We start from the raw sequence: 23,989 nt of genomic DNA, 5'->3' as shown, positions 1-23,989 counted from the left end.
AAACCTGTTTCTCTTGATGGATGTTACTCTTCCTATCTGGATGTGTACTGATATGTTCTGCACCAGATGGGCCTTCAAGAATTCCAGGTCGTTGGACGTCACTTACCCACCACAAATGAGCCCAACCCCAAAATTTATCGCATGCGCATCTTTGCTCCTAATGAAGTCGTTGCAAAATCCCGGTTCTGGTATTTCCTCAGGTACGCTAGCCTTCAGAGTTTTTTTAGGCGCAATGTAACACCCACCTAGGCAATTGAAGAAAGTCAAGAAGGCCAGTGGTGAAATCATTGGTGTCAACGTTGTGTGTATCCCTTGCAGCCGTTCAAGTGGCAGACGGAACGGGATTGCTAACGGTCTGTATGACCTGTGTCACAGATACATGAGGCAAAACCTCTGAAGGTCAAGAACTTCGGTATCTGGATCCGCTACGACTCGCGATCAGGAACCCACAACATGTACAAGGAGTTCCGTGACCTCTCCCGTGCTGATGCAGTCAAAAGCCTTTACCAGGACATGGCTGCCAGGCACCGTGCCCGCTTCCGGTCGATCCACGTATGCCCTAGCATTTTCTCATCTTTCGTCATGTTGATATTTGTATTTCCTCAGATCCTCCGCGTTGTTGAGATCGCTAAGTCTGATGATGTCCGCCGCCCCTACATCAAGCAGCTCCTTACCCCCAACCTCAAGTTCCCACTTCCTCACCGTGTTGGTAAAACTGCTGCGACATTCGTTGCCAATCGTCCTTCCACTTTCTGATTGTCTGTCACGATGTGAAGGCACCATGGAGTATGGATTTGCATGCATACCTAAGTACGGGTTCATATGTAAAATTTCTTCGTCCTGCAATGGTCGATATTCACATGCATATATGACATCCAAGCTCATTGTTTCCATCCTTTCGGAACTCGACAATATAGCACGTCCTATTGTAGGTGATTCTATCTCAATGGAGCACTCTACAGTCATGGTTCTAGTCGACGTGATCTCACATTCATCGCGCATTTGTAACATGATTAGAGCTCCTGCTGAGCAGCTGTGGTGCCCTCACATTAATTTTCTCAATTGCGGGAGACGTTCGTGGATGGTCTCTGCTAACCAAATATAATCTACGCCACTGCTAGTAATAGATGTTGTGCGGACCCCAGTAGTACGGGCGCCTGCTTGAGGCACGGCAGACTGGCTGTTCGTGTACGATTGTGACCGGCTAGCGCTCAGCCTTTCATTACCTAAGCCTAGAAGCATGCGCAGCCGCAGGCCCGCAGCTTTGCTGTCACACACCGCATGCGGCGGAACTTCCTTCACCACTATTAGCACTGGAGACTTAAAACCAGCTGACTCTAGCTTTGCGATACCTACATTGCACAATGATAGTATCTTTACAGGACTCTACAGATGCAGCTTCCTCTGAACTCAAAGCTTCTCCAGATACTGAGAATGAGTTTGCTGGAGAAGCAGTGCGTGAAATCTTGTTTCCTTTCTACTTGTCCTAGTTTATTGATTTTACTTACAGCCTCCTCCATCATATTATAACAACACTTCAGACCAAAATGCAAGTTGCGGGTGCATCCTCTTCCAGCATTCCTCCTCAGCCCACTTTCAAGTCCAAACCAACAAATTACTTGCACCTCTTCAATGAGCATAGCTCTATCAAGGGGGAGTACGTCATAGACCCTGGCATGAATATCCCCACCTCTCTTCTTCCACCCCTGCGTCCAGAAGAGAGTGAGGCAGACAGAAAGAATCTATCCTTGCGCTCGAAACACGGATCTGTTAATGCAGAAATATGGCTACTCGGTGCTCGAGACGCCCAACCCTCCGAATCCAAGAAGTTCACCAAACGTGCGATACTCGACATTGGCTCTGACGATGGCTCTGTTACAGCGCGGGTTGTATGTCGTCTGTTTGATTATCCTGGTTCCCCGTTGATCAGAATACTAGCACACTATTCATGGGGTTGTGCCGTTCTTGCTCACCATTTCCGCGAAGAACGGCTCTGTGAATGTCACTCTTCCGCGCTCTTTAGTGGCTTCCTTCTTCTAACGACTAGCCACGGTTCCGTCTCACTCACCGATACTCTCTCCCAAAACTGCACGCATCTAAGTCAGGTGGACTTGACTCGAAGATATTTTGTTGGAGACTTGTCCACGGTTGATGACAGTGATTGGATTGGGGATGAACTACGGGTAGAAGCGAAACATGGAAACATCAGGATAAAATATGTCGAAGAACATACCAAGGCAGACAATACCAGCAAAGGAGGTCTTTTGAATCGGTTATTCGGATGGTAGTGGGTACTTCCTGAAGTCACCTGTACGACTATTTTTCACGTGCAACTTGTAATCACTATGGCCATGTGGCGTTGATCGACTAACAGCTGCCTGCCTTTTTTTGTCTCGATCGTTCCATTGCCGCAGCACGCAGCCGCAGTACCTTGGGAGCGCCGCAGCGTTCCTTCTTACATTTGTTCGTTTGCGAACTCGTCCATTGAATAATCTTTGACGACTCTACCCCCATCATCACTAGGCTCCAATGATCATCATCTCAGAGAAGCAGCTCCAGAATGAGTCTGCCAAGGTGGCAGAGGCCGAGCAAGATCAATCAGAGGCGGCGAACAATGCCATGGATGTTCGTTGACGAGATATCTTCCAGACATTGCTATCACTGACTGCTGTCTGCAGGATGCACCACCTCCAGCATATTCAAAACATGTGCAGCACACACAGATTGCAAGCTCGTGTTCCACGGAGATTCAGCCTCCTTCCAATCCCACCAATTTTCTTTCACTTATACTCAAGGATAAACCCATACGAGACTGTTATGTGATCGACCCTCTGATGCAAATACCCTTCAGTCTGCTTCCTCCACTGAATACTGGAGAAACAGACCAGGACAGAAAAAATCTGTACCTTCGTACAAGGGACGGGAGTATTGACGCTGATATTTGGTTGATCGGTCAAGAGGAAGCTGCTCCTAAGAATGGTCGCCGCACCACCCTTTCGCTAAGCTCTAACGATGGAAGTGTCACAGCCAAGATTGTGAGTATTGGGTCACCACAAACGGTGCACCGTCTGATGCGCTCTAGAATACGGTCAAGGTCGTTGCACCATTCCTGTTGGATATCTATGCACGCGATGGACAAGTAACCGTCCTTCTGCCTCGGTCATTCCACGGTTCGCTTCTCCTGACCAGCAGGCAAAGTGTAAAGCTTTCCGACAATCTTCTGCAACGGAGCATCACATTAAGCACTGTTGAGCATACGCGGCGATATTTCGTCGGTGACATTCCGCATCGGTTGTTTGACAATAATTGGGATGGGGACGAGCTCAAGGTTGTATCTCGGGATGGGAGAATTATAATCAGATACAGGGATGAGGCAGAGCTGCCGAAGACTGGTTTCTTCAGTCGAATATTCAGCAGCTAGATCAATTACGTACGAATACTTATAGGGGCCAGTGATCATGTGCACCGAGTACTAGCTTAGCGAAATGCAGGTGATTCATTATCTCGGCAGAAGATGTCAAATTGGATGGAGCATGCGGCGGCAGGCCGCGGAAAGCACTGTCTTGGAACTTCACACGCACGTTCTAGCCGTGGTGGATAGATAATCATCTCCGAAATCCGATGATCATCTCCGACTCAGATCGGCATCGTCCGACTCTCCCTTTTATCAGAGCATCTCTCGCAAACCTTCAATCTTGAGTCTCTCTCTTATCCATCATGGCTAACGTTTACGTGAGTGTTGTATCGGCGATATTCGCAACGAAGGGACCCATATCTGACCCATCTGATTTTCTAGTTTGACATCACCATCAACGGCAACCCAACTGGGCGCATTGTCTTCAGGCTCTTCGATGACGTTGTACCGAAGACCGCGAGAAACTTCCGCGAATTATGCACAGGTCAAAATGGTTATGGATATGCAGGCTCTGGCTTCCATCGCATCATTCCATCCTTCATGCTTCAGGGTGGTGACTTCACCAGGGGCAATGGAACGGGTGGCAAGTCTATCTACGGCGAGAAATTTGCTGGTGAGGGTCATAGTAGTTGTGCTCAGAATACGGCATCTAATCGTGATATGTTTTAGATGAAAACTTCCAACTTAAGCACACTAAGCCCGGACTTCTGTCCATGGCAAATGCTGGCAAGAACACCAACGGTTCGCAGTTCTTCGTCACCACTATCGTCACCAGCTGGCTCGACGGCGCTCACGTAGTGTTCGGTGAGGATCTTCATCAAGCAGCTGTTGATCAGAACTAACTTATGTGTCAGGTGAGGTCGTCGAGGGCATGGACCTCGTGAAAGCAATCGAGAAGTACGGGACTGAATCTGGCAAGCCTAAGGCCGAGATCAAGATCGCCGCTAGCGGTACGGTGTAAAACATGTGACTAATGCAGAAAGAAGATACTTTTATTCGTCACGAATAACCTGTACGTTGTGGCATTATAGATATTTTGAGAAAACAAGTGTGACCTTACCCGTATCGATACGCAATCCAATCGCAGTGATTAGATTATCGTAGATCTATCAACATGAAACATTACGTTCACAATGTCCACAATTGGTGTTCTATTCTCAGGTGTATCCGAGTCTCTCATCGAGTTGTCATCAATGTTGACTAGTCAATCCTCGGTGATCGGAGGTGGCTATTCCTACTTGATGCTGGATCGCCATGGTGCCATTAATCTTGTATTTCAGCCATATTGTTGTGCCTTTTAATGGCGGGGATCCAATATCGAGGCTAGTAACACTCTGCCTGGAACTTTGAACATTGATGTACAGCACTATATTACGTCTAGGACATTTTGGAGTTGTCTCGACTTACTTGTCAGTTTCCGCAAATTTTCACGTTGTGCGCTTTCCTTTGCAGTCCTGGTATATAAGGAATCACCGCACATTCTCAGTGCCATTCTTCTATCACACATCGCCCCGTGATGGGTGTTACTAGCTCGGAGGCGCAACAGATGTGAGTGATACATACATGACCATGTATCCTGATGGCGACTAAATGTTTACAGGTTGTTCTGCATGTACGCCCTTCTGGCAGCAAACAGTACTAGGACTTAGTCTGATTTCTGGTATCAGGATAATAACATGATATTCTAGGTATTCTGATATACGACCACATGACGACCCTACCTGAAGAAATCGCTTTTATTTGGCGTCGTCCGAAAGCGCTGTCTGCGATATTATTTCTGCTCAATCGTTATTTCGCTCTGCTTGTCAATATCTCCGGCTTAGTTTTAAGCTTCGTGCCGCTTTCAGTGGAGGTTCTATTATTTCATTATGCATATACTGAGCTGGCGGGTTCACAACTTCTTTCTGTAGAGGTTTGTTTCATTTTGAGTCTGGTTCTTGAATATTAATTAACAAAGCTCAGATGTCCGGAATACCAGCTATACAGACAGCTAACCTTTATTTTCCAAGCAGTCATCGTTTGTTGTGAGTAGAAGTTCACTGCGAGAACTTCATATACTGAAAATTGCAGTTATAATGACCATTCGCACTTATGCTCTCTACGGCGGTAGCAAGCGCCTGCTTACTTGGATGACAATCACAATGATTACTCTTGCGATAATAGTTTCTGTGTGTCTTCGAAGTTCGCGTAGAATTTTACACTCTTGTACTAATCGTTTCTAGGTGGAAGGTTTGGGGCGTTATATGGGCGATGCGGTCCTTTTGCCAGGAGTTGGTTGCTATGAAACATATACAGCAGTGACGTACGCCGTTCTCTTCGCCGTTCTGTGTGCCTACTCAAAAGTTGTTGCAGAGCAGCCCGTCAGTGAATCCCAAGTCTAATTGCATGTCACGACCTTATCCAACTACAGGTCTTGGGCTAGCATGGGTAGCCGAAATGGTATTCGAATTACTGATATTCATCCTCATAGTGTACAGGATTTGCAAAACTAAAGGTTTGCTGAGGTTATCTCTAGTCACCAGGAGAAATATCATCAATATCATATTTCACGATGGTAAATTTTTCGTTGCAGTCTGAATTGTACACACTGAATCAACCAAACACAGGTGCGATGTATTTCGGGTGAGGTTGCTAGCGAGATCGTGATTCAAGTGATTCTGAACCGATCATCCGCATACCTTCAGAGCGATGATGCTTGTTAACATACCGAACATCCTGACGTACTACGTGAGTGAACGAATGAACATCGATGGAGTCACGAATCGCTTACAGCTTGAATCAGTCTGGTTCAGTGAGCATATACAGCCTTATTTCATATTCAGGTTTACTATTTCCTGATGATTGACAAGGTTGCTATTAGAGGCAGTCTCTCCACGTTGACTAGCTGGTGAGTGGTTGACGCAATAAGCACGAATTGAGATTAGTTATGACACCACACCCAGCTTGTCCGTTACTCTCATCTCTCGTCTGATGCTTAATCTACACAAATCTATCAATACTGGCATTTGCTCCATCCCTGCCCAGGACGAAGGCCCCAGCCTCGCTGTCTTTACCACCAGGATCAACCTACAGTCCGCGATTTCCACTTACCATTGGTAGGTTGGCATTGGATTCTATTTCTGGATGCGAAGGTGCGGGGATACTTGGTGGGAGCGAAAAGCTGTTCTTGTATCCATTTTCTTGAATGCAGGAGTGGGCGACGCTGCACCCGCGCTAGCAACTACGCGTCTCAGATATAATACCATTTTTGAGCATAGACAGTATATTCATTATACTTATTATTTTCCAATCATCATGTGTTCGTCCGTGATCAGATAATATTGTGATAAAGCCTCTCACGACGGGGTGTCTCAACCTATCGTTAAAAAGACTGTTCTCTCCTGCGGCTAATCAAGAAACCCAGAGGGAAATTGCGCCCGCGTTGTTTCCCATTTTAGGTAATTTCTTGCTTTGTGCACCGTTGCCGCATCACGCATCATGCCATCAACGCGAGCCTAACTTTTCAAGCGAATATCAATATATCGGCTGCCAATTCTTCTTTTCGGACGCCCTTGATCGCGATGGTGGCCACGTTCAAGTTGCCTGTGCTCAAGGAACACAAGCCTCGCAACGGCACAGCCTATGAATCGCCCACCCACGTGAGGCTGGCTTCCTGTAACACGCCACGCTGATCGGTGATGGACCAACATGACACTTGAAATCTACAGGAATGCGCAGCGCCATATATTACGTCTAGATCTATCATAGCATGCTATCTTATACGGACTCGATCATAAAATCCCGAAGACGAGTCGAAAGGCTCGTAGTCTGGTCGGTTTCTTTGTCGCCTCGGGCCTAGACTCACAAGACTCGTTCGTCTACAATAAGGATCAGCCCCCTGACGAGAGCTTTCGCAGGCTCGAAACCGCTGCTAATCCGCTTTACTAGCCCTTCCCTTCCCATGTTAACAGCGCCCTACCTTAGGGGACGGTGGACTACAGCAGGGTGCGAAAAGGGTGATCAGTCTAGTCAGCATAAACCGAATTCTGGGCCGCCTCGTCCCTCGGCGGCTTAGAAATGAAACTTTGTTGTTTCAGAGTCGTCTGACTCCCATCGGCTTATCTCGTTCAGGGCAGTGTTTGGCTTGCATGCTTGCATACATAGCATTTGTTTCACGATCGCGAAAAGGTCGGTTGAATGCCAAATTCGGCTGGCCGTTTGTATATAATGCGTCACCCTACATTCTCGACGCCCTTATTCTGTTGAATTTTGCCTCGTTACGATGTCTATTACTGTCTCGGAAGTGCAGCAAATGTGAGCGATACACACATGGTAGATTCACCATGTATCCTGACGGCGAGTGGGTATTTACAGGTTGTTCTGCATGTACGCCATTCTGGCGGGAAACAGTACTAGAGCCTATTATCTTCGGTCTCAGGATGATAACACGATATTCTAGGTATCCTGATATACGACCATATAGTGACACTACCAGAGGAAATCGCTTTTATTTGGCGTCGCCCGAAAGCCCTGTCAGCGATGTTATTTCTGCTCAATCGCTATGTTGCTCTGTTCGCCAATATTTCCAGCTTAGTTGTGGATTTGCAGCCTATAATTTCAGATGAGGTTCTGTCATTTTGTTGCGTGTACCGAACTGGCATGCTCACAACTTATGTGTAGAGGTTTGGCTCGCTCTGGTTCTTGAACATGTGCTGCTTTGCTCAATAAAAGCTTAGCTGTTTGAAATATTCGCTATACAGAGAAGTAGCTCTTTTCCTCCAGGGAATGATCGTTTCCGGTGAGTGGAAGTTTGTTGCGAGAAATTCACATACAGAACATTTTAGTCATAATGGCTATGCGCACTTATGCTCTTTATGGCTGTAGCAAGCGCCTCCTTACTTGGATAGTAATCGTCATGTTGGCTCTTGTGGGAGTATGCTGTGTACGTTTTGTGTAGAATTTTGTACTCTAGAGTCTACTGATCGTCACTAGGCGGGCACTTTTGGAAAATATTCAGGCGATGTGGACATCGTGCCTGGAGTTGGCTGCAATGAAACATTTTCAAAAAAAGTGTATGTCACCCTCACCCCCGTTCTGTGTGCCTGCTCAAAAGTCGTTGCAGAGCCGCCCGTCAGTGAATTCTAAGTCACATTTGCATGTAACTTGATGTAGTGACCTTATCCAACTGCAGAAATTGGGCTGGCATACGTGGCCGAATTTATCTTCGATTTATTCATCTTCGTGCTCACGATGTACAGGATTTGCAAAACTAGAGGCTTGCAGCGGTTGTCCCTAGTCACCAGGGGAAATATCATCGACATTATATTTCACGATAGTGAATTTTTCGTTGCATTTGTATCGATATTGTACTCACTGAATCAACCGAATGCAGGTGCGATGTTTTTCGGGTGAGGTTGTTGACAAGATTGTGATTCGAGTGATTCTGATCACCATTCCAGAGCGATGACACTGACCAATATACCGAACATCCTGACGTACTACGTGAGTCGCTGAATGAATACCTGATGGTATTACGAAACGCTCACAACTTGTATCAGTCCGGTTCAGTGAGCATACAAATCCCGCACCTTGTATTTAGCTTGAGCGTTTCCTGATGATTGGACAAGGTTGGCCTCAGAGGCAGTCTTTGTACATTTACTGGCTGGTGAGTGGTTGGTGCGATACGCATGGATTGATATTAACTATGACATCCAGCATTTCCGTCACTCTCATCTCTCGGCTGATGCTTAACCTACACCAGACTTTCGATACTGGCATTTTCTCCATCCCCGCTCAGGACGACGGCCCAAGCCTCGCTGTCCTTACCACCAGGATCGATGTACAGTCTGCGTTTTCCTCTGACCGTTCGTAGGCGGTATTGTATTCTGTTTCTGGATGTGAACTTGCAGGGATTCTTGCGTGGAATGGAAAGCTGTTCTTTAGTTCTTTACTTGAACGCACTGCGCTGCGCCGGCGGTCATGTGTGCTTAATGCATTTAGAAATCTCATTTATTGCGATCTTTGAGCGTGCCCATAGTATGTAGATATGCTAATTATCCTGTATATGCTCGTCCGTCATACGATATCTCTCTCTATACTTAATCCCAATCTTTGGCCTCTCAGCTCGTAAGTCCTAGTTAAGGTTAGTATCTACCTTTAATGTGCATCCACTAGACGGGCATCCCCTGTAGATCTTTTGATACCACCTTGATCATAGCTTTGCGATTTGCACGAGCCTATATCGCAAGACTCCATACAGAGTCAAACTCATGTTCGAGACATGTACTCGGTCTTAGCGCTCTAGCAGAAAATCTCGCGGGTAGGCAGCGCTACCAAAGTCTTGTGCATGTTCACGTAAGACTATTGCAATATGGATGGAGTCGCTGTAATTGAGCCTCTCGCCACGGGTAATGGGAGAAGACGCTGTCCACTGCAATAAGTCAACTTTTGCGGCGAAATCAACAATCAATTAAAAGTCAACACGAGGTACCGGGTACCGAGCGGTTAAGTCGGTGACTGATCGAATTGAGTGCAATTGGATTGCTTTCAATATTTGCCATTTCAGGTAATTTCTCATTTTGTGCACAAGGATAATTGATCGCTAGCTAGGTTCGTACAAGTCTCATGCATTCCTCTGAACTGCTCAATGCGCTGTAGACCAATTACGCAGAAGGGAGCAGCATGAAAATATCTGACGCCGATGATAAAAATGTCGCATACAGTGTTTGCGCTGCGCCGCCAATTGCATCCTCGTGGCTTACAACGTGTCTCAAAATTACTGAAAAAGTTAATTTTACAGCACGAATTGCCCTGACACATTTCTTCTGGCTTCTTTTGTTGGTCCGCATGCAATTGCTCTCTCGATTGCCTTCTTTCATCGTCCTGAGCTCTCGGGTATATATCTAGGACCATGTTCGTCCCATCATCTCAACAAACTAGCCCCGCCACGCCTTCTGACAACCCAACGAAACCTACCTCTATCACTTGAAGAATCGTTCTCGACCACGAGCTTTAAAGACTAAGATGTCTACCTCCCCCAGATTCTCCAGCGTCTCCGGCAACTGGCGCAAGGCTTCCATATCCTCAGTTGACATTGATCTTGAGGCACAAAACGTCACTGGCACACACACCTCCTTCACTGTTCCTGCTGCCATCCGGGCGGCTCATTCTGCTGCTACGCCTACACACACACCTCAGCGGAATGACAACATCACAGACCTCGTGGATGATTTTTTCGGGGTCACTTACACTCGTGCAACTCGCGAAAGTCGCCATGACTCATACGTCGCTCCTAGTCGCACTTCTGTGGCTTTGGATGGAGAAGCGCCTCCTCCATACACGAATGCCACTGAGCCCCCTGCATATAGCTCCACTCCTGCGGAACCTGTGACACTTGCGATGTATCTGTACAAATTTGGATTTTGTGGGTATACATCTGCTCTGCACTTATCCAATTTTTCTGATCGAATCTTTCAGTGTTCCCACCTTTCTGGGTACTTGGAGCAATCATTCTGCTCTCGCCACTCAAGGCCCCTGCGGACTTTGAACCAACGAAGTCTGAGGACGAGCGCCAGGAGTTGGTCCGGATCATGAGAGATGCTGAGATCAAGTGGGCTAAAAGATCTGCTTGGGCACTCCTGGTCTTCCTCATTGCCATTGGCATTATTCTTGGGGCTGTCATCGGTGTCTTGAGATCATAAGCACTCGACACACGTACACCTTTCCCCTTACGACTATTTCATTTCCTCAAAGACCATCGCATGGACGACTTCATTTCCGTCTTCGTATTTCATTTCAACGTCCTGAGGGTGGCCTCAGGTCATAATCATCAAGTCTTTCCTTATATTCCTCGGAACCAAAATTCTTTGTATCAGAAGAACTTCCTCACAATATTCGCATCCACAAATGGGACGGGCAGTACGACCAGATGTCCGTATTTATGGCTATATTATGATAAACACTACGATCGTTGTAACTTCGTGTATGTTGTTTCGGCATCTGTGCGGCAAGCGCCGGAATTTGTCGGAGAATAAATCATCAATTATTCGAATTTGCATATTGCAAAGTATTTTAAGCCTTGTTCGTTTCCTCGAAGCACTCGTTCGTTAAAATTTGTGTTCTCTGTCTTTACACGTTTCCTCCGCACTAAAGAATTCGACCATGTTCCACCGTCTTACCCTTACTTGCGCCGCTTTGCTCAGTGTCGTGTCTGCACAGCTGACCATCACGTCTCCTGGTACCAATGACTGGTGGGGTGAGTACCCAGAAAGCCAGACTTCTAGACGTTGCAATGCTGATGACTTGATGGAAATCTCTATTGGTTTTCGTCGCTCAATTCTCTGTTCGTAGTCGCATCATCGGCGAACACACTCTCGTGGACGTGTTCGACTTCTCCGTACCAGAACTTCACCATTCTGTGCGTGCGATCTCATTTGATGCGCATGAGAGCCCGTTCAGCTGACACGCATTTTTGTAGTCTTACCAACTCGGACGCTTCAATTCTCGATGCACCCCTTGCCATCATTGCCGTTCAACAAAACTATGATTGTTCCGAGACCATCACCCAGCAGCAATCCGCCCAACCCGCTGGCACCGGCTACGTTGTTCAGTTTGCCAGCACTCTGAACTCCACTGATGTGCGTGAAAGTTTCTCAGGCTCGTTGACAAATTGTATTAAACGTTTGATTATATTACACAGGTCTACGCCCAGAGCCAGCCTTTCGAGATCAAGGCTCTTGGTTCATCTTATCCCACCACCACCAGCAGTGCTGGCAGTACTGCTACCGGGACTTCTTCTGGCAGTGCTGGGGCTGCACAAGCCACCAAAACCGGTGGCACCCTCGCGGAGTACGTTCCTGTGGGCATGAGCATGGTCGCCGCTCTTGCTCTTGGCTTGGTTGTTGCCTGATGTCATCCCCGGACTTGGACTCCAAAACAGATATCCTTTTGTTTATTATCTTTTTCTTCTTCGGGACCCTCCACTTTGTGGAACGTATAACCGCCTTTGGAATGTCAGTTTTTACAGCTTTATGGCTTAATGTGCGGTGTGACGATTTTGGATGTCGTGGTTTAACGCACTGTTGTTTTGCTACTACTTGGATGGCGTTATGAACTTGATTCAGGCCGTGTGGCCTACTTGTGTAGTTGTTGGGTTCATGGTCCGGCGTTTACCTGTAGCTTGAAGCTTCAAGATGTGAAATTAGTCACGACATGTTATGAGACTTATAACCGAGTTAGGACCATTGGTCTGATTATCGTATCGACTGCTACTTGTTCGTTCGCGCGAATAAAGATTACCGTTACCCTGAGGTACTGTCTTTACGTTCACCGCAACAAATCCCTGACTCTCACGACGTTAGGAGGAGAGTACTCTGAAGTTATATGTCCAAACAGGTGGGCTCTGATGTATCAGAATGGTTATGAGTCTACCAAAAAATTAGCGACCGGCACCACACAACCGCGCGGACTAACACGCATACGTATACATAACATAATTAGCCGACAATCCATAATGTACGTATGGTCTACTTGTTATCGTAGGGCAACCCTACCATGCTGCGTTCAAGAAAAGGACTAAAACAACAGTTTTTAACTTCCACTCAGAGCCTCTGCCACTTAGCCTGCATCCAAAAGCAGGATCCAATACCAGCCTACCAATGGTGAGAGGAAACCGCAGTCTGTACGTCAACCCTAGTGGTAAGGATATCGAGGCTAGTCCCGGCGGGGGTAGAGAAGATGCCAGTGTCGATAGATTCGTGCAGGTTAAGCATCAGGCGAGAGATGAGAGTGACAGATATGCTGGAGCTCATACTTAGGATCGTTTCATGTCTATTGCATTAACCACCCACCAACTAGTGAATGTGCTCAGGCTGCCTCTGGTGATATCCTTGCAAATCGTCAGATAATAGTCGGCCTGGTGAAAACATGCGGGCATATACTCACTGAACCACACTAAACCATGGTGTGAGCGTGCTACTGAACCAATATTTCATTCGGTGACTTACGAAGTACGTCAGAATGTTGGGTAAATTGACCAATGACATCCCTCTAAGAGAAAACGGATCAGATTCACTCGAATCACAATTTCACTAACACTCTCACGCGAAGTACATCACACCTAGGTGCGCTTGGTTGGTTCAGTGTTTACAATACCGGTGCGACGAAAGAATACCATCGTGGAATATGACATCAAGGATATCTTTCCTGGATATTAGGGAGAACCGCGGCAATCCCCTAGTCTTGCAAGTCTTGATGACTGTGAGGACGAAGATGAACAATTCATAGATAAGCATTGCTACCCATGCCATCCCATGACCTGCGATTGGGTGATTTAGTGACACCATCAATTTACATCCAGATGTGACTTAGAATGTACTGACGGATAGATCTGCCAAGACTTTGAGCAGGCATGCGGAACGATGAAGGGAATGACATACGTCGCTGTTGTGTATATTTCATAGCAGTCGCTGCCGGTCGCACCGTCTGAATCATGCCCAAAAGTTCCCGCCTAAAAGTTGAACAGACTCCAAAGTCCAAAATTCTTCGCGAACACGTACCAACCCTCCTGCCGCAAGAACAAGGCCAATGATTACCATCCATTTTAGCAGGCGCTTGCTACATCCGTAGAGAGCATAAGTGCGAAGAGACAATATGACTGAAGTTTTCAAAACTTCAGTATGTCTTTATCGTGATAAACTTGTAACTCACGGCAAATGAAGATTTGTTGGGAAAAAAGTAACACTTGTCGGGCTACCACGTATTTCGAACAGCTAAGCCTTTGTTGAGAAAATGAAAGATATTTGAGAATTAAAGCTGGAACCTCTGCGAAGATAAAGTGTAAGCATGCCAGTTCAGTAACATGCACAACACTGTAGAACCTCATTTGAAATGGGCAGAAAATCGCTAAGCAGGCCAAAGATATTGCCGAGCAGAGCGACGTAACGATTAACGAGAAATAACATTGCAGACAGTGCTTTCGGACGACACCAAATAAACGCGATTTCTTCTGGGAGGGTCGCTATATAGTCGTATATCAGGATACCTATAATATTTGTGAGGATTTTGAAGCCAAACGACGAAGTGCCCCAGTACAGTTTGCCACGACAATGGCATACAAGTACACCAACCTGACAAATTGTGATGTTAGCTCCCGCGATTAGCACATATAGTAAATTTGTGCGTCTGTCACTCACATATGCTCGTCCAAGTCAATAGTATACATTACAAAGGCGTTATCACAAGAGGAAGGGGTGTTGAGACTTGGGGTTGACAGGAACGGTTTTATATTGGTATCATACTGTACAGCCGTGTTTCACTTCCCCCCCACATCAGTGATTCACTCTATCATCAAGGGCTATGTAGCCAGCAAGGGCGATCACGAACGGTTAACAGGGCAGAACTGGGCGGAACCTTGCGAATCAAAAGCATCCTAAACGTTGATGATGCTGTACATAGATGTACCAAGCTGGTCCATTTACGAATTAGTGTTACTAGCGCACGGATGATTCCTTGGGCCCTTACGCTGCTACAAGGCAGTTATATGCCATTTCTTGCAAGAATAACTGCTACCATAGCGATTAATCCAGGTCCAGCGGAGAAAAATCGACTGTTTTGGTAACACGTGGACCTAGACTAGCTAGGACGCATCGCTTTAGCAGTGCAGCGTGGCGCAAACACGCCGGTCGGCGGTCGGGAACTCGGGATCGAATGGTAGCATGAGCCGTTGTGCAATCTGTCCTGCAAGGACCAGCTTTGTCTATACTGGACTCGCTTTAGATCCCCCATGGCGTAAATAGAAAGGTAGGGCTGTGGCCATACTGTCAACTCCAGGAGAGACGCGAGCGTAGAGGCCGCTGCATGAGTGGGTACCTTCCGAGGATTCGTCTCACCACACATCAAGAAATGAACAGTGAAAGTTTCAGGACACCATTGCACGATGTACGGGCTATGAACATGGTTAAACCACTGGCAGGTGAACATGTATGATTTTCGTGAAACGAAACGAGGCATAAAAGCTGAGCGAAGAATTAAACTGAGAGATGGCGGGACCAGGGGTGAGGGGGTGAATAATAAAGTTGCTGTAATGAGCTAGGGATTGGTGAAAACACTTCTAGACATCTCGCGTTACATGTAGATGAGTGACTTGGGGAGACAAGATTGACGTGGCTGTGCTACCGTGAGATACTCATGATTTCGTTGGTACTATTTCACCATAACTGGCAATGTTGCAAGCAGTTCAAAGTTTAAACGGACACCTAGTAACACCCGAGTGGCAGTTACATAGACGTATCTACTCTACTAGTGGAGAACTGTACGAAATACAATAGTGATTCTATTCTTACTTATAAATTATGGTATTATGAAACGTCAAACGAAAGCGAAAAAAAAATTCTGCAACTTGACATCCAGAAACGGAAACCGAGAATCAACCTAGCAATTGTGAGAGGAAATCACAGCTTGTACTCTGGTGGTAAAGACATCTTCGCTAGGGCCATCATCCCGGATGGGAGCGGAGAAAATGCCATTGTCCGTAGATTTGTGCAGGTTAAGCACCAACCGAGAGATGAGAGTGACAGATATGCTAGGGGTCATATTCAAAATCGATCCGTGTTTATTGCACCAATCACTCACCAACTAGTAATCGTGGCTAGATTTCCCCTGGTGATATCCTTGTCAATTGTCGGGAAATTAGCCAACGTGATTGTAAGATGCGGGTATGCTCACTGAACCACACTAAACCATGGTATGAGCGTGCGACTCAATTAAATACCTCACTCGTTGACTCACATAGTACGTCAGAATGTTGGGTAGATTAATCAATGTCATCGCTCTGAATGAACGCAGATCAGTTTCACTTGAGTGACAGTTTCACTGGAAATCTTACGCGAAATACATCGCACCTGCATTTGCTTGGTTCAGAATTTATATTACAGGTATGACGAAAAAAATACCATCTTGAAACATGATATTAGGGATATTTCTGCTGGATAGAGATGACCGCAGAAATTTCCTAGTCTTGCAAGTCCTAAAGATTGTGAGGACAAAAATGATTGAATCATAGACAAAAACTGCAACCCAAGCCAGCCCATGACCTGCAAGTGGATAAGACAGTGGCATCATCAACTTGCACGTATCGTGACTGAAAATTCACTGACGGATGGCTCTGCCACGACGTAGTTGAGCAGGCGCGCATATTGATGAAGGGGATGACATACGCCTCTGCTGTGAATGTGTTCTGACAATCACTTCCTTGGACGTAAATCGTAGTATTGTTATCACTCAACGAACTCGCCTGAAAAGATTAGCAGAATCTAGATTGCAAAAGGACATGCGAACACGTACAAACGCTCCTCCCGTAAGAGCAAGGCCGATGATTATCATGCAACTAAGTAAGCGCTTGCTACGGCCGTACAGGGCATAAATGCGCAGAGTCAACGTGACTAAAAATCTTTCAGGGCATGTATTTCTCGCGATCAACTTTTCACTCACAGGAAACAGTGATTTGTTGAAGAAAAAGGAGCAGCTCTCTGACTAGCATGTATCTCGAACAGCTAAGCCTTTGGTAAGAACGACAATATAAATTCAATAAGTAAGGTTAGAACCTCTGCAGAAATAAGTTGTAAGCCTGCCATCTGAGTAGATTCATAACGAAGTCATCAAACCTCATTTGAAACGACAGGCAGGAAATCGATAAACAAGCCAAAGATATTGCCGACCAGGGCAAAATAGCGATTAACGAGAAAGAAGATTGAAGACAGTATTTTCGGACGACACCAAATAAACCTGATTTCTTCTGGGAGGGTCACTATATGATCGTATATCAGAATACCTATAATATTTGTTATCGTCCTGAGAACAAAGATGGAAAGCGCCAGTACTGTTTGCCACGAGAACGGTGTACAAGTGAAACAACCTGGCAAATAATAATGTCAAGATTATGGTGTTTGTGCCCATGTCACTCACAACTGTTGTTTTTCAGTGATATCCATTACAATGAGACAATGTGCAATATAAGAAGTGGGTGTTGTGAATGTCAGATCGACGCACCATTATAACAAGTATTAAATACATATCACCAGCGGAATCGACACGACGAACTTACGCGGCAGTTCAAATTTCAAACGTTCAACGTTCATCGATGCATCTCTTGCTGAAACACAAATTGCCACATGGTGCAAAAAGGGACGCTCCTACCTGAGAGTTCGCTTACACTCCCCACAATTGGTAGGTGTAAACAAACCAAAATACCTTACGTGCGCCGCTACTATCGAGCGCCAGGCTCTGCCAGCGCTCAGTGGACTATTGATCATCCGAGCTTCTTTAATGCCATTAGAAAGAAGGATCCACCCATTCCCGATATCGAGTCCACTGGTTGTTGGAAACCTAGAGCCATTATAATGCCGCCGGATTACAAGTTTAGTTAGCACCTTCAAAGTGCCTTACTTGTAAAGACCTTACAAGTCATTGAAAGGCTACGAATTCGGTGCCACAGCGTGCTACGTTCGACGTAAAACCGTCAAAAGGGCCCCTACAAATGCCTTCTTATGCCCATTAAAAGATTGTCCTACCCCATTATAACGACATGCGCCAAGTTAATGCTGGAAACTTTTTTCCGACATCTGTCTGTCCGTGGATATGACATGAACCTTGCTGTCAAAGGTCGAGAAAGCTTATTTTGCTCGGGAAGCAGAACAAGGAGGTGAGTACTATTCACCTTCAGATCCGCGTTCATTTTTTGACCATGCCATAGAATACATCTAGTGTTAAATAAGTTCTTCGAATGTTATGTTCCTGCTGACGGTCCAAATTCGACGACCACCGCGGACGCTCAAAGTATGATTCCTCAAGTAGATAAGATTGGCTAGAAGTTCCCGTTCTTTACCGTCCTTCACCGCATCCTCTCGTCTCGTTCAAATGTAACTCCCATTGCATTGCCGTCACCACGGGTGCCGATCCGCATGACAAGAAGACTCGGTGAGTTTGGGGAAAACTCCCATGTAAGGTGAAGATGGCTAACTTTTGGAACAGGCGTTCGTCCGTGTAGATAGCGTGTTTGTCGAACCACGTCACAATTGAGGCGCACGGCAACCTCTTCGGAGGATAGTTCTGGATTTTCCAGGGTACGGAGGACCATGGTCGGCATATGTGCATGCAAATACTGCTCATGACGAGAAATTCATGCCATAGGCTTCGCTTGCAAGTTGCCAATTGACAACTGGCACAAGCAGTACTATCGTATTACATAATCTGCAATCGGGGGTGAAGCTTTGAAGCACGGAAGCATAAACCGAAAGTTCCCACGTATGAGTGTCCCTATCAGATAACTAATGGTCATATGCAGATCTACAAGGATCACCAGCTCGTTGTTAGTTTACCCTATATGACCATCTCAGCACAGCGCAAATACATACAATGTTTTTATCTTATGATAAGGCTACACGCCGCGCAGCTGTATCTCTTTTGTAACACATTAAGCACTTGACAGAAATGCACAAAGATCATGCATGCACATTGCAAGCAGAAGAAGCGGAAACAATTGCCTACGGTACGTGTGCCTCAAGGAGAATTCCGAGTCTGTCTGTCTCAGTCTGATCGATGTGCAAATCAAGGGAGGATGTGGGAAAGAGACTTTGTTACAAGGTCTCCCACTCAACGACGCCCAGTGTGCCAAGATAAGTTACAAAATCGTAGCGGCGGCAAGTCGTGGAGTCGGGGGACTAATCGATTATGGTTCAGCCATTCTGATACGTCTCGGTACACGACTGTGTCACGGTATATATATGTCCATATGCCATGTGGTCTGTGTTTTATGTGTAGTTGAACGGATCAAGCTAAGCGCTATACAATATGTCTATGGTTAGACTTTGGGGTTGCGATAACTACTAGGCTACGCACTAGTACGTTGCACGCATGCATGCATGAACGTTGGCATCACAATATGCCATTTGAAGCTTACTTTCACTTTTGTAGACCAAAAGTGGAAGTAAAGTCGCACAACATATCCTGGGAGGCGCTGTCCCACATGAATTTATATGGTATGTATGCAGCCTGACGATATTGACTTGAGAAGAGGGACACTGCGATACTTCCTGTGTTAGTCTTCCCAGTGGAGGTCAAACTAACATTAGGTCTCATATCGCGTACGCGCATACCATAGACTAGTACTACTCGCACGATCGAGTCGCTGAGGAACATAGACATATCTCAAGAAATACTAAGAGTGCGTAAGTACAAAACTATTCGTACTCGCGCATAATGGCTATCAAAATATACTTATCCTGGAACATCAAATGAAAACGAAAAACAAACTTGTACATTACATCATGCTAAAGGGTACTGTGATCGTCACATGGGAAAAGAAATAACATGCACCGGAAAATGTCACTGGACGAGAACAACAATCTAGCGCGTGCCTGACCCAGCCTTCACCTTCTCCACCATCTCACCATCATCCGGCGCGTACTCGAAAGTCTCTGGGCTGCCGTTGAATGATCCGAAGAAAGGAGTAGCCGGACTGAGAGTAGATGGGGTACGAGACTGAGTAAGTGAGCGCTGGAGATACGAGAGTAGGAGATTTCATGTCATTTTCGAATGATAGTTGTTGGGCTGAAGAAGGCAACTTCTGTGCAGGAACGTATGCTTTTGAGGACACAGAAGTAGAATCATAGCGATGGTCCTCATGATCATCTGACCGAGGTTGGGGTGCTTGGGGCGAATGGAGATAGCTCTGAGGATTACTGTCGGATTTATCGTTGGTACTGGATGTTGTGATAGTACTGTTTAGGTCATTGGAGCGGCTGTCCGTGTGCTGATAACTGTGCTGGGATGAATTCGACGCAAGAGGGGAGCGAGGGAGAGTAGCGACTGGTGCTTGCTGCCGTAGAGAAAGGTGCGAACGCGAAGAGGACTGAGAGCGATGGTGCGGCTGTAAAGGAGAACACTTAGAATCAAGATGCTGGGGTGGCGCAACAATTTCGATGGCACGACTGGGCGGTTTCGTGATCCTGACATTGCCAATATCACCGCTGAAATGCAGCTCCTCCTGATAATGGGTGCGGAGATGGTCATAATGTGGCCTGCACTCCAGCTGATATTGTCCGAGGGCATGGAAGTCGTCTTCGGAGATTGGCGGTAGAGCGTCTCCCAAGAACTTCGATCGGCTCACTCCACCCAAGGCTCGACCAGCGAGCGGATGAGTGGCGATCTGCTCATGAGCGTGGAATACCTGCGCGTTCGCATTGAGTTTGCTTCCGGATTCTAGCCGTCCATACGAAGAGGTGCGCCGAGGTAGAATGCAATCGCGTGGGTGCACAAGTTGCTGCTGGGTGTGCAGCTGTTGGTACTGTTGTTCACGTATCCTTGCATGAGCCTGGAGGATGAGCTCTTCGGCGGGAGTGAAGCCGTTCCTTGCTTGTATCTGGCTGCGAGGCTGTTGTACAGACGGCTGAGCGCTAGTCGTGTACAGTGTTGCATTTGCAAGGGCTTGAAGATGGGCGCGCTGAGCATCATGCTCTTGGTCAAGTGTTGACCCCGTGTAAGCGTGTGTCAAATTCAGGTTGTGTTGCAGTGATTGCAGAAGGTCATCGGTGTAGTGATTCGATTGAAGGTCCTGGTACCTAGTCGACGGAGAGCTGTTGTACGGATAACCGAGATGGCCTGGCAGCGACGTAGACACGGGAATGTTCCCTGCTGACACGGAGGCGAGGGTCGGGTTCGGGTGGGAGTGATGAATATTTGATAGAGAAATCTCGTCACGAGGTTGACCAATGACGGGGATTTCACGGGCACGATTTACTTGGGTCTTGCGAGCGTGGGCTTGGAGCTCTTGGCCACGAAGGTTGAGAAGAGCTGCTTGAGCAATTGTCAAACGGGCTGGAGACTGGTCCCCATTCTTGGATACTCTCTCTGATCGCTAACACAAAACGCGTGGATCAGTTCAAAGTAAAATACGTCTCAATCAGCGGACCGACCCTTAGCTCCCGTTGTTCGGCACTGTCAGCAAAACGGACGGAAATCCTGCATCCAGGGTCATTCCATCCACGGACCATTCGACCATGTAGGCGTTCGATGGTATCCTCCGCAGCTGCACGAGTCTCAAGTCTATACTAGGTGGATCAATTACGGAATTTCAATTTCCAGAACAAACTGACCGAACGAAAGCTATTATCCGAGGTGGTTCACTCAGCTTTGTTTTGAAGAAACGACTGCTTTTGATGGTGTAAGGATGTACCAAAGCAGCAAGGCTCTGTGTTCGCATGTAAATAACGTTGAATATGTGGACATCAGCTTCACATACCTCTTCATCAATCGAGAGCGGAAGTCTGAAAAGAGATATTGAGTATCAAACCGGGCACGTGCCGAGGCGACCCTTACCCTTCGATGTATAGGTTGGTGGACAACCCATCCTTCAGTTTTTCCATTCGCGCCTTGAAAGAATCTTCATCATGCTCTATTTGAGAGGGGCTTTGCTGGGCGTATACCGTGCCAGGTATACGATGGATTTGCTATATCGGGAAAATTTAAGAATGTGGGTGGATACAAGAAGAACAATAAAACGACCTTTGAGAACGACGGATGTAGGTTGCGATATTTACGAAGACCCTCGATACATTTTTCTGCCGAATCAACATCGTTGAACCTTTGCAGGAATGTGAGGTAGACAATCACGCAAAAATACATATCCACTTACAAAACGAAGCCATACCCTCTGTTCACCAGAACGTGAGCTTTGTAATTTCATGCCGTGGCGGAACCGGACATACGTTGGTTTCTCGCTCACATGCCTAGTGAACGACCTCACACTCTTCACCTCGCCAAATGGGCGAGTGAGAGCAAAGAGCTCTTGCTCCGGAAAATGAGGGGGCAGTCCATTGATATACACATTTGGGGTACGGTGTAATGCGCGAGACGCGCTGGGAAGGTGCTGGGAAGGCGTCTCGGGGCTCAACGATAACTGTGAGTCGCTCGAATCAGGAAACATATGGTCATATGAAAATTGTAAGCCTGTAGGACAGGAGATGCTATACGAGGCTGCAACCCGATACAGAATGCGAGTAAGTCGGGGGATCACAATTGATAAAATAAACTCTCACGAGAATCGGATGAAACTGCGGTAGAATGACTATAAGACGATGCCGTACCATTTTCCTGTAGCTTGAGGGACGGATTATTTGGTCTGGCGACAAAGTGGTTTGTAGACATAGAGATAGTATTAGAATGCGAAGAATTGCTGGGCTTAGGACTGCCGATGTTGAATTTTTGAGACGGAGAGAGAGAAAGGTTGGGCTGAGATGAAGAAAATGAAGTACTACTACTGAAGATATTATTGCGCGGCGACGAATCTGAATCTGGCGGTGTGGGTGGCGCTTGACGAGAAGAGATCGGAGTGTTCAATACGGTGTCACAGGCAGTCCCGGCTGAGGCGCTATGTTCAAGATGCTGAGATTGTTTGTTATCGAAGGTAGGAGAAGCTGGGAAAGCCAGAACGGCAGATTGCGGCGGCGAAGAGCAAGAAAGGCTCATACTGGAGGATCAGGGCAAGTGAATTCGCGGGAGAGAAAGGAAGCAAGCGGAATGCAAGATTTTAGGTAAGGTGAACGCCGGTGGACTGTAACGATTGCAATACGAATAGGATGGAGGAATTGGTTGAAATCGTTAAGAGTAGTGGTGGGGGGAAGGAAACAAGGGGAAAAAATGAACTTGCGAGGTTTATATTCATTTTTCAACATACGACGCACGGGACTTCGAGGTTGGAATACTGGAAACCCAATAAAATGTGATGAAAGAAGCCTGGCTTTCACATTGCATACCCCATTTTAGGTCGGTCGCTGCCCAGATTTGGCAACTACTCAAACGGCGCAAATAGGATATGCACGTCGAGGGCATTCCATGTTCCAAAGCTGACCTCGTTCGCAACTTCTTGGGTCCACTATTTCTTCTGTTCCAGCGCGATATTGACAGAAAATTAAGCTTTAAGAAGCATAGGCGAAGACCAGCGAAAATCATCGTACCAACCCGACTGACGATCCAGAACTCAGAGGTTTCCGAGTGCATGCCAATCGACAGAGACCATGCCAACGACGGAAAAGAACTAGACTAGTACTTCCGATAATAGGTGTCCCAGCATTTGTTCCACGCTGCTTGGAAACAGACGACTATAAGAGCTTCATCGAGTGCCAAAAAGACCAAACCAAGTGCAAGGGCGCTGACAGAAGTAGGTCCTGCGAATCCTAAACTTGTCAGATGATAACGAAGACGACCAAAATCATATTGCGCGAGCAGCAAATCTGAGCTTGCTTGAACCCTGGTTGACCCGTACTACGGTAGGACTTGCTCGAGCAATATTATTGTTAAAGTACCATGATCGTAGGATAACCGTGACAGATCGCAAATCTTTTGGTGGCAGTGTTGAAGAACTTGAGGAGAGAGACAGGGTGGCTGTGCATCCGCAAAACGGACGCTTTCCAACTTATTCGGTTCAATCGACAGTAAGTGCCGGCCCCCCAAAGTGGCCAGTACATGAACTCAAGGTCCACTACCAGTGGGTAAGGTAGCAAGCCCTTGATCATTTCATTTGGTGTGTCCATCCACCTGCTT

The 23,989-nt window shown here is 46.6% G+C and overlaps 14 protein-coding genes across 14 annotated transcripts; 10 read left to right on the top strand and 4 right to left on the bottom strand.

Annotated features, from left to right (window-relative positions):
* Positions 1-66: 66 nt before the first annotated feature.
* BJ212DRAFT_1277516 (ribosomal L18ae/LX protein domain-containing protein) lies at positions 67-756 on the top strand (the record flags this gene model as incomplete). Its single annotated transcript, XM_041331368.1, has 4 exons — positions 67-200; positions 250-301; positions 376-552; positions 607-756. 4 exons carry the CDS (start codon positions 67-69, stop codon positions 754-756), a joined length of 513 nt encoding a protein of 170 aa, XP_041190252.1.
* Positions 757-1,246: 490 nt separating this feature from the next.
* Positions 1,247-2,561, top strand: BJ212DRAFT_494748 (uncharacterized protein). The gene has a single exon (XM_041343333.1). The coding sequence runs from the start codon at positions 1,548-1,550 to the stop codon at positions 2,286-2,288; it is 741 nt and encodes a 246-aa protein (XP_041190251.1). The 5' UTR covers positions 1,247-1,547; the 3' UTR covers positions 2,289-2,561.
* Positions 2,562-2,750: 189 nt separating this feature from the next.
* BJ212DRAFT_1277475 (uncharacterized protein) lies at positions 2,751-3,421 on the top strand (the record flags this gene model as incomplete). The annotated part of the gene is made up of 2 exons (XM_041331365.1): positions 2,751-3,035; positions 3,083-3,421. Coding segments are annotated over 2 exons (624 nt in total), but the record flags the coding sequence as incomplete, so codon positions are not given.
* A 296-nt stretch (positions 3,422-3,717) lies between these two features.
* BJ212DRAFT_1483545 (putative cyclophilin) lies at positions 3,718-4,376 on the top strand (the record flags this gene model as incomplete). Its single annotated transcript, XM_041340633.1, has 4 exons — positions 3,718-3,732; positions 3,797-4,028; positions 4,085-4,219; positions 4,270-4,376. The coding sequence occupies 4 exons, from the start codon at positions 3,718-3,720 to the stop codon at positions 4,374-4,376; spliced, it is 489 nt and encodes a 162-aa protein (XP_041190249.1).
* Positions 4,377-5,103: 727 nt separating this feature from the next.
* BJ212DRAFT_1373399 (uncharacterized protein) lies at positions 5,104-5,971 on the top strand. Its single transcript, XM_041336365.1, has 5 exons — positions 5,104-5,267; positions 5,376-5,439; positions 5,486-5,583; positions 5,638-5,717; positions 5,768-5,971. The coding sequence occupies exons 1-5, from the start codon at positions 5,124-5,126 to the stop codon at positions 5,781-5,783; spliced, it is 402 nt and encodes a 133-aa protein (XP_041190248.1). The 5' UTR covers positions 5,104-5,123; the 3' UTR covers positions 5,784-5,971.
* On the top strand, positions 5,826-6,728 carry BJ212DRAFT_1373395 (uncharacterized protein). The gene is made up of 6 exons (XM_041336364.1): positions 5,826-5,969; positions 6,022-6,037; positions 6,100-6,142; positions 6,198-6,206; positions 6,265-6,302; positions 6,358-6,728. Exons 1-6 carry the CDS (start codon positions 5,852-5,854, stop codon positions 6,512-6,514), a joined length of 381 nt encoding a protein of 126 aa, XP_041190247.1. The 5' UTR covers positions 5,826-5,851; the 3' UTR covers positions 6,515-6,728.
* Positions 6,729-7,853: 1,125 nt separating this feature from the next.
* Positions 7,854-8,732, top strand: BJ212DRAFT_1373383 (uncharacterized protein). Its single transcript, XM_041336363.1, has 5 exons — positions 7,854-8,020; positions 8,129-8,192; positions 8,239-8,336; positions 8,387-8,466; positions 8,517-8,732. The coding sequence occupies exons 1-5, from the start codon at positions 7,934-7,936 to the stop codon at positions 8,530-8,532; spliced, it is 345 nt and encodes a 114-aa protein (XP_041190246.1). The 5' UTR covers positions 7,854-7,933; the 3' UTR covers positions 8,533-8,732.
* On the top strand, positions 8,586-9,216 carry BJ212DRAFT_1373371 (uncharacterized protein). The gene is made up of 4 exons (XM_041336362.1): positions 8,586-8,729; positions 8,787-8,802; positions 8,854-8,896; positions 8,953-9,216. The coding sequence occupies exons 1-4, from the start codon at positions 8,645-8,647 to the stop codon at positions 9,007-9,009; spliced, it is 201 nt and encodes a 66-aa protein (XP_041190245.1). The 5' UTR covers positions 8,586-8,644; the 3' UTR covers positions 9,010-9,216.
* Positions 9,217-10,417: 1,201 nt separating this feature from the next.
* Positions 10,418-11,094, top strand: BJ212DRAFT_1277387 (uncharacterized protein; the record flags this gene model as incomplete). The annotated part of the gene is made up of 2 exons (XM_041331359.1): positions 10,418-10,817; positions 10,871-11,094. The coding sequence occupies 2 exons, from the start codon at positions 10,418-10,420 to the stop codon at positions 11,092-11,094; spliced, it is 624 nt and encodes a 207-aa protein (XP_041190244.1).
* Positions 11,095-11,469: 375 nt separating this feature from the next.
* BJ212DRAFT_1373366 (uncharacterized protein) lies at positions 11,470-12,701 on the top strand. Its single transcript, XM_041336361.1, has 4 exons — positions 11,470-11,648; positions 11,744-11,810; positions 11,871-12,030; positions 12,093-12,701. Exons 1-4 carry the CDS (start codon positions 11,555-11,557, stop codon positions 12,300-12,302), a joined length of 531 nt encoding a protein of 176 aa, XP_041190243.1. The 5' UTR covers positions 11,470-11,554; the 3' UTR covers positions 12,303-12,701.
* Positions 12,702-13,007: 306 nt separating this feature from the next.
* BJ212DRAFT_492807 (uncharacterized protein) lies at positions 13,008-14,699 on the bottom strand. The gene is made up of 12 exons (XM_041343332.1): positions 14,587-14,699; positions 14,214-14,411; positions 14,102-14,163; positions 13,951-14,048; positions 13,831-13,901; positions 13,774-13,781; positions 13,566-13,709; positions 13,496-13,511; positions 13,399-13,441; positions 13,337-13,345; positions 13,243-13,280; positions 13,008-13,192 (listed from the first exon to the last, which is right to left on the bottom strand). The coding sequence occupies exons 2-12, from the start codon at positions 14,252-14,254 to the stop codon at positions 13,045-13,047; spliced, it is 678 nt and encodes a 225-aa protein (XP_041190242.1). The 5' UTR covers positions 14,255-14,411; positions 14,587-14,699; the 3' UTR covers positions 13,008-13,044.
* BJ212DRAFT_1373352 (uncharacterized protein) lies at positions 13,956-14,894 on the bottom strand (the record flags this gene model as incomplete). The annotated part of the gene is made up of 4 exons (XM_041336360.1): positions 14,587-14,894; positions 14,486-14,520; positions 14,262-14,435; positions 13,956-14,048 (listed from the first exon to the last, which is right to left on the bottom strand). Coding segments are annotated over exons 1-3 (238 nt in total), but the record flags the coding sequence as incomplete, so codon positions are not given.
* A 717-nt stretch (positions 14,895-15,611) lies between these two features.
* On the bottom strand, positions 15,612-17,612 carry BJ212DRAFT_1589264 (uncharacterized protein). The gene is made up of 12 exons (XM_041342453.1): positions 17,272-17,612; positions 17,056-17,222; positions 16,883-16,946; positions 16,736-16,833; positions 16,609-16,685; positions 16,549-16,556; positions 16,345-16,485; positions 16,278-16,293; positions 16,181-16,223; positions 16,118-16,126; positions 16,025-16,062; positions 15,612-15,974 (listed from the first exon to the last, which is right to left on the bottom strand). The coding sequence occupies exons 1-12, from the start codon at positions 17,345-17,347 to the stop codon at positions 15,824-15,826; spliced, it is 888 nt and encodes a 295-aa protein (XP_041190240.1). The 5' UTR covers positions 17,348-17,612; the 3' UTR covers positions 15,612-15,823.
* Positions 17,613-19,795: 2,183 nt separating this feature from the next.
* BJ212DRAFT_1483541 (uncharacterized protein) lies at positions 19,796-22,915 on the bottom strand (the record flags this gene model as incomplete). The annotated part of the gene is made up of 10 exons (XM_041340632.1): positions 19,796-19,930; positions 19,956-21,305; positions 21,364-21,493; positions 21,544-21,638; positions 21,690-21,714; positions 21,767-21,897; positions 21,953-22,031; positions 22,083-22,100; positions 22,156-22,423; positions 22,486-22,915. The coding sequence occupies 10 exons, from the start codon at positions 22,913-22,915 to the stop codon at positions 19,796-19,798; spliced, it is 2,661 nt and encodes an 886-aa protein (XP_041190239.1).
* Between the last annotated feature and the right edge of the window lie 1,074 nt (positions 22,916-23,989).

The sequence above is a fragment of the Suillus subaureus genome, assembly GCF_016647635.1.
Source record: "Suillus subaureus strain MN1 chromosome Unknown BJ212scaffold_28, whole genome shotgun sequence".
In the NCBI taxonomy this organism is placed as follows: Eukaryota; Fungi; Basidiomycota; class Agaricomycetes; order Boletales; family Suillaceae; genus Suillus; species Suillus subaureus.
The sequence above is the reverse complement of the archived record's forward strand: the minus strand, read 5'-3'. Positions and strand labels throughout refer to the sequence as shown.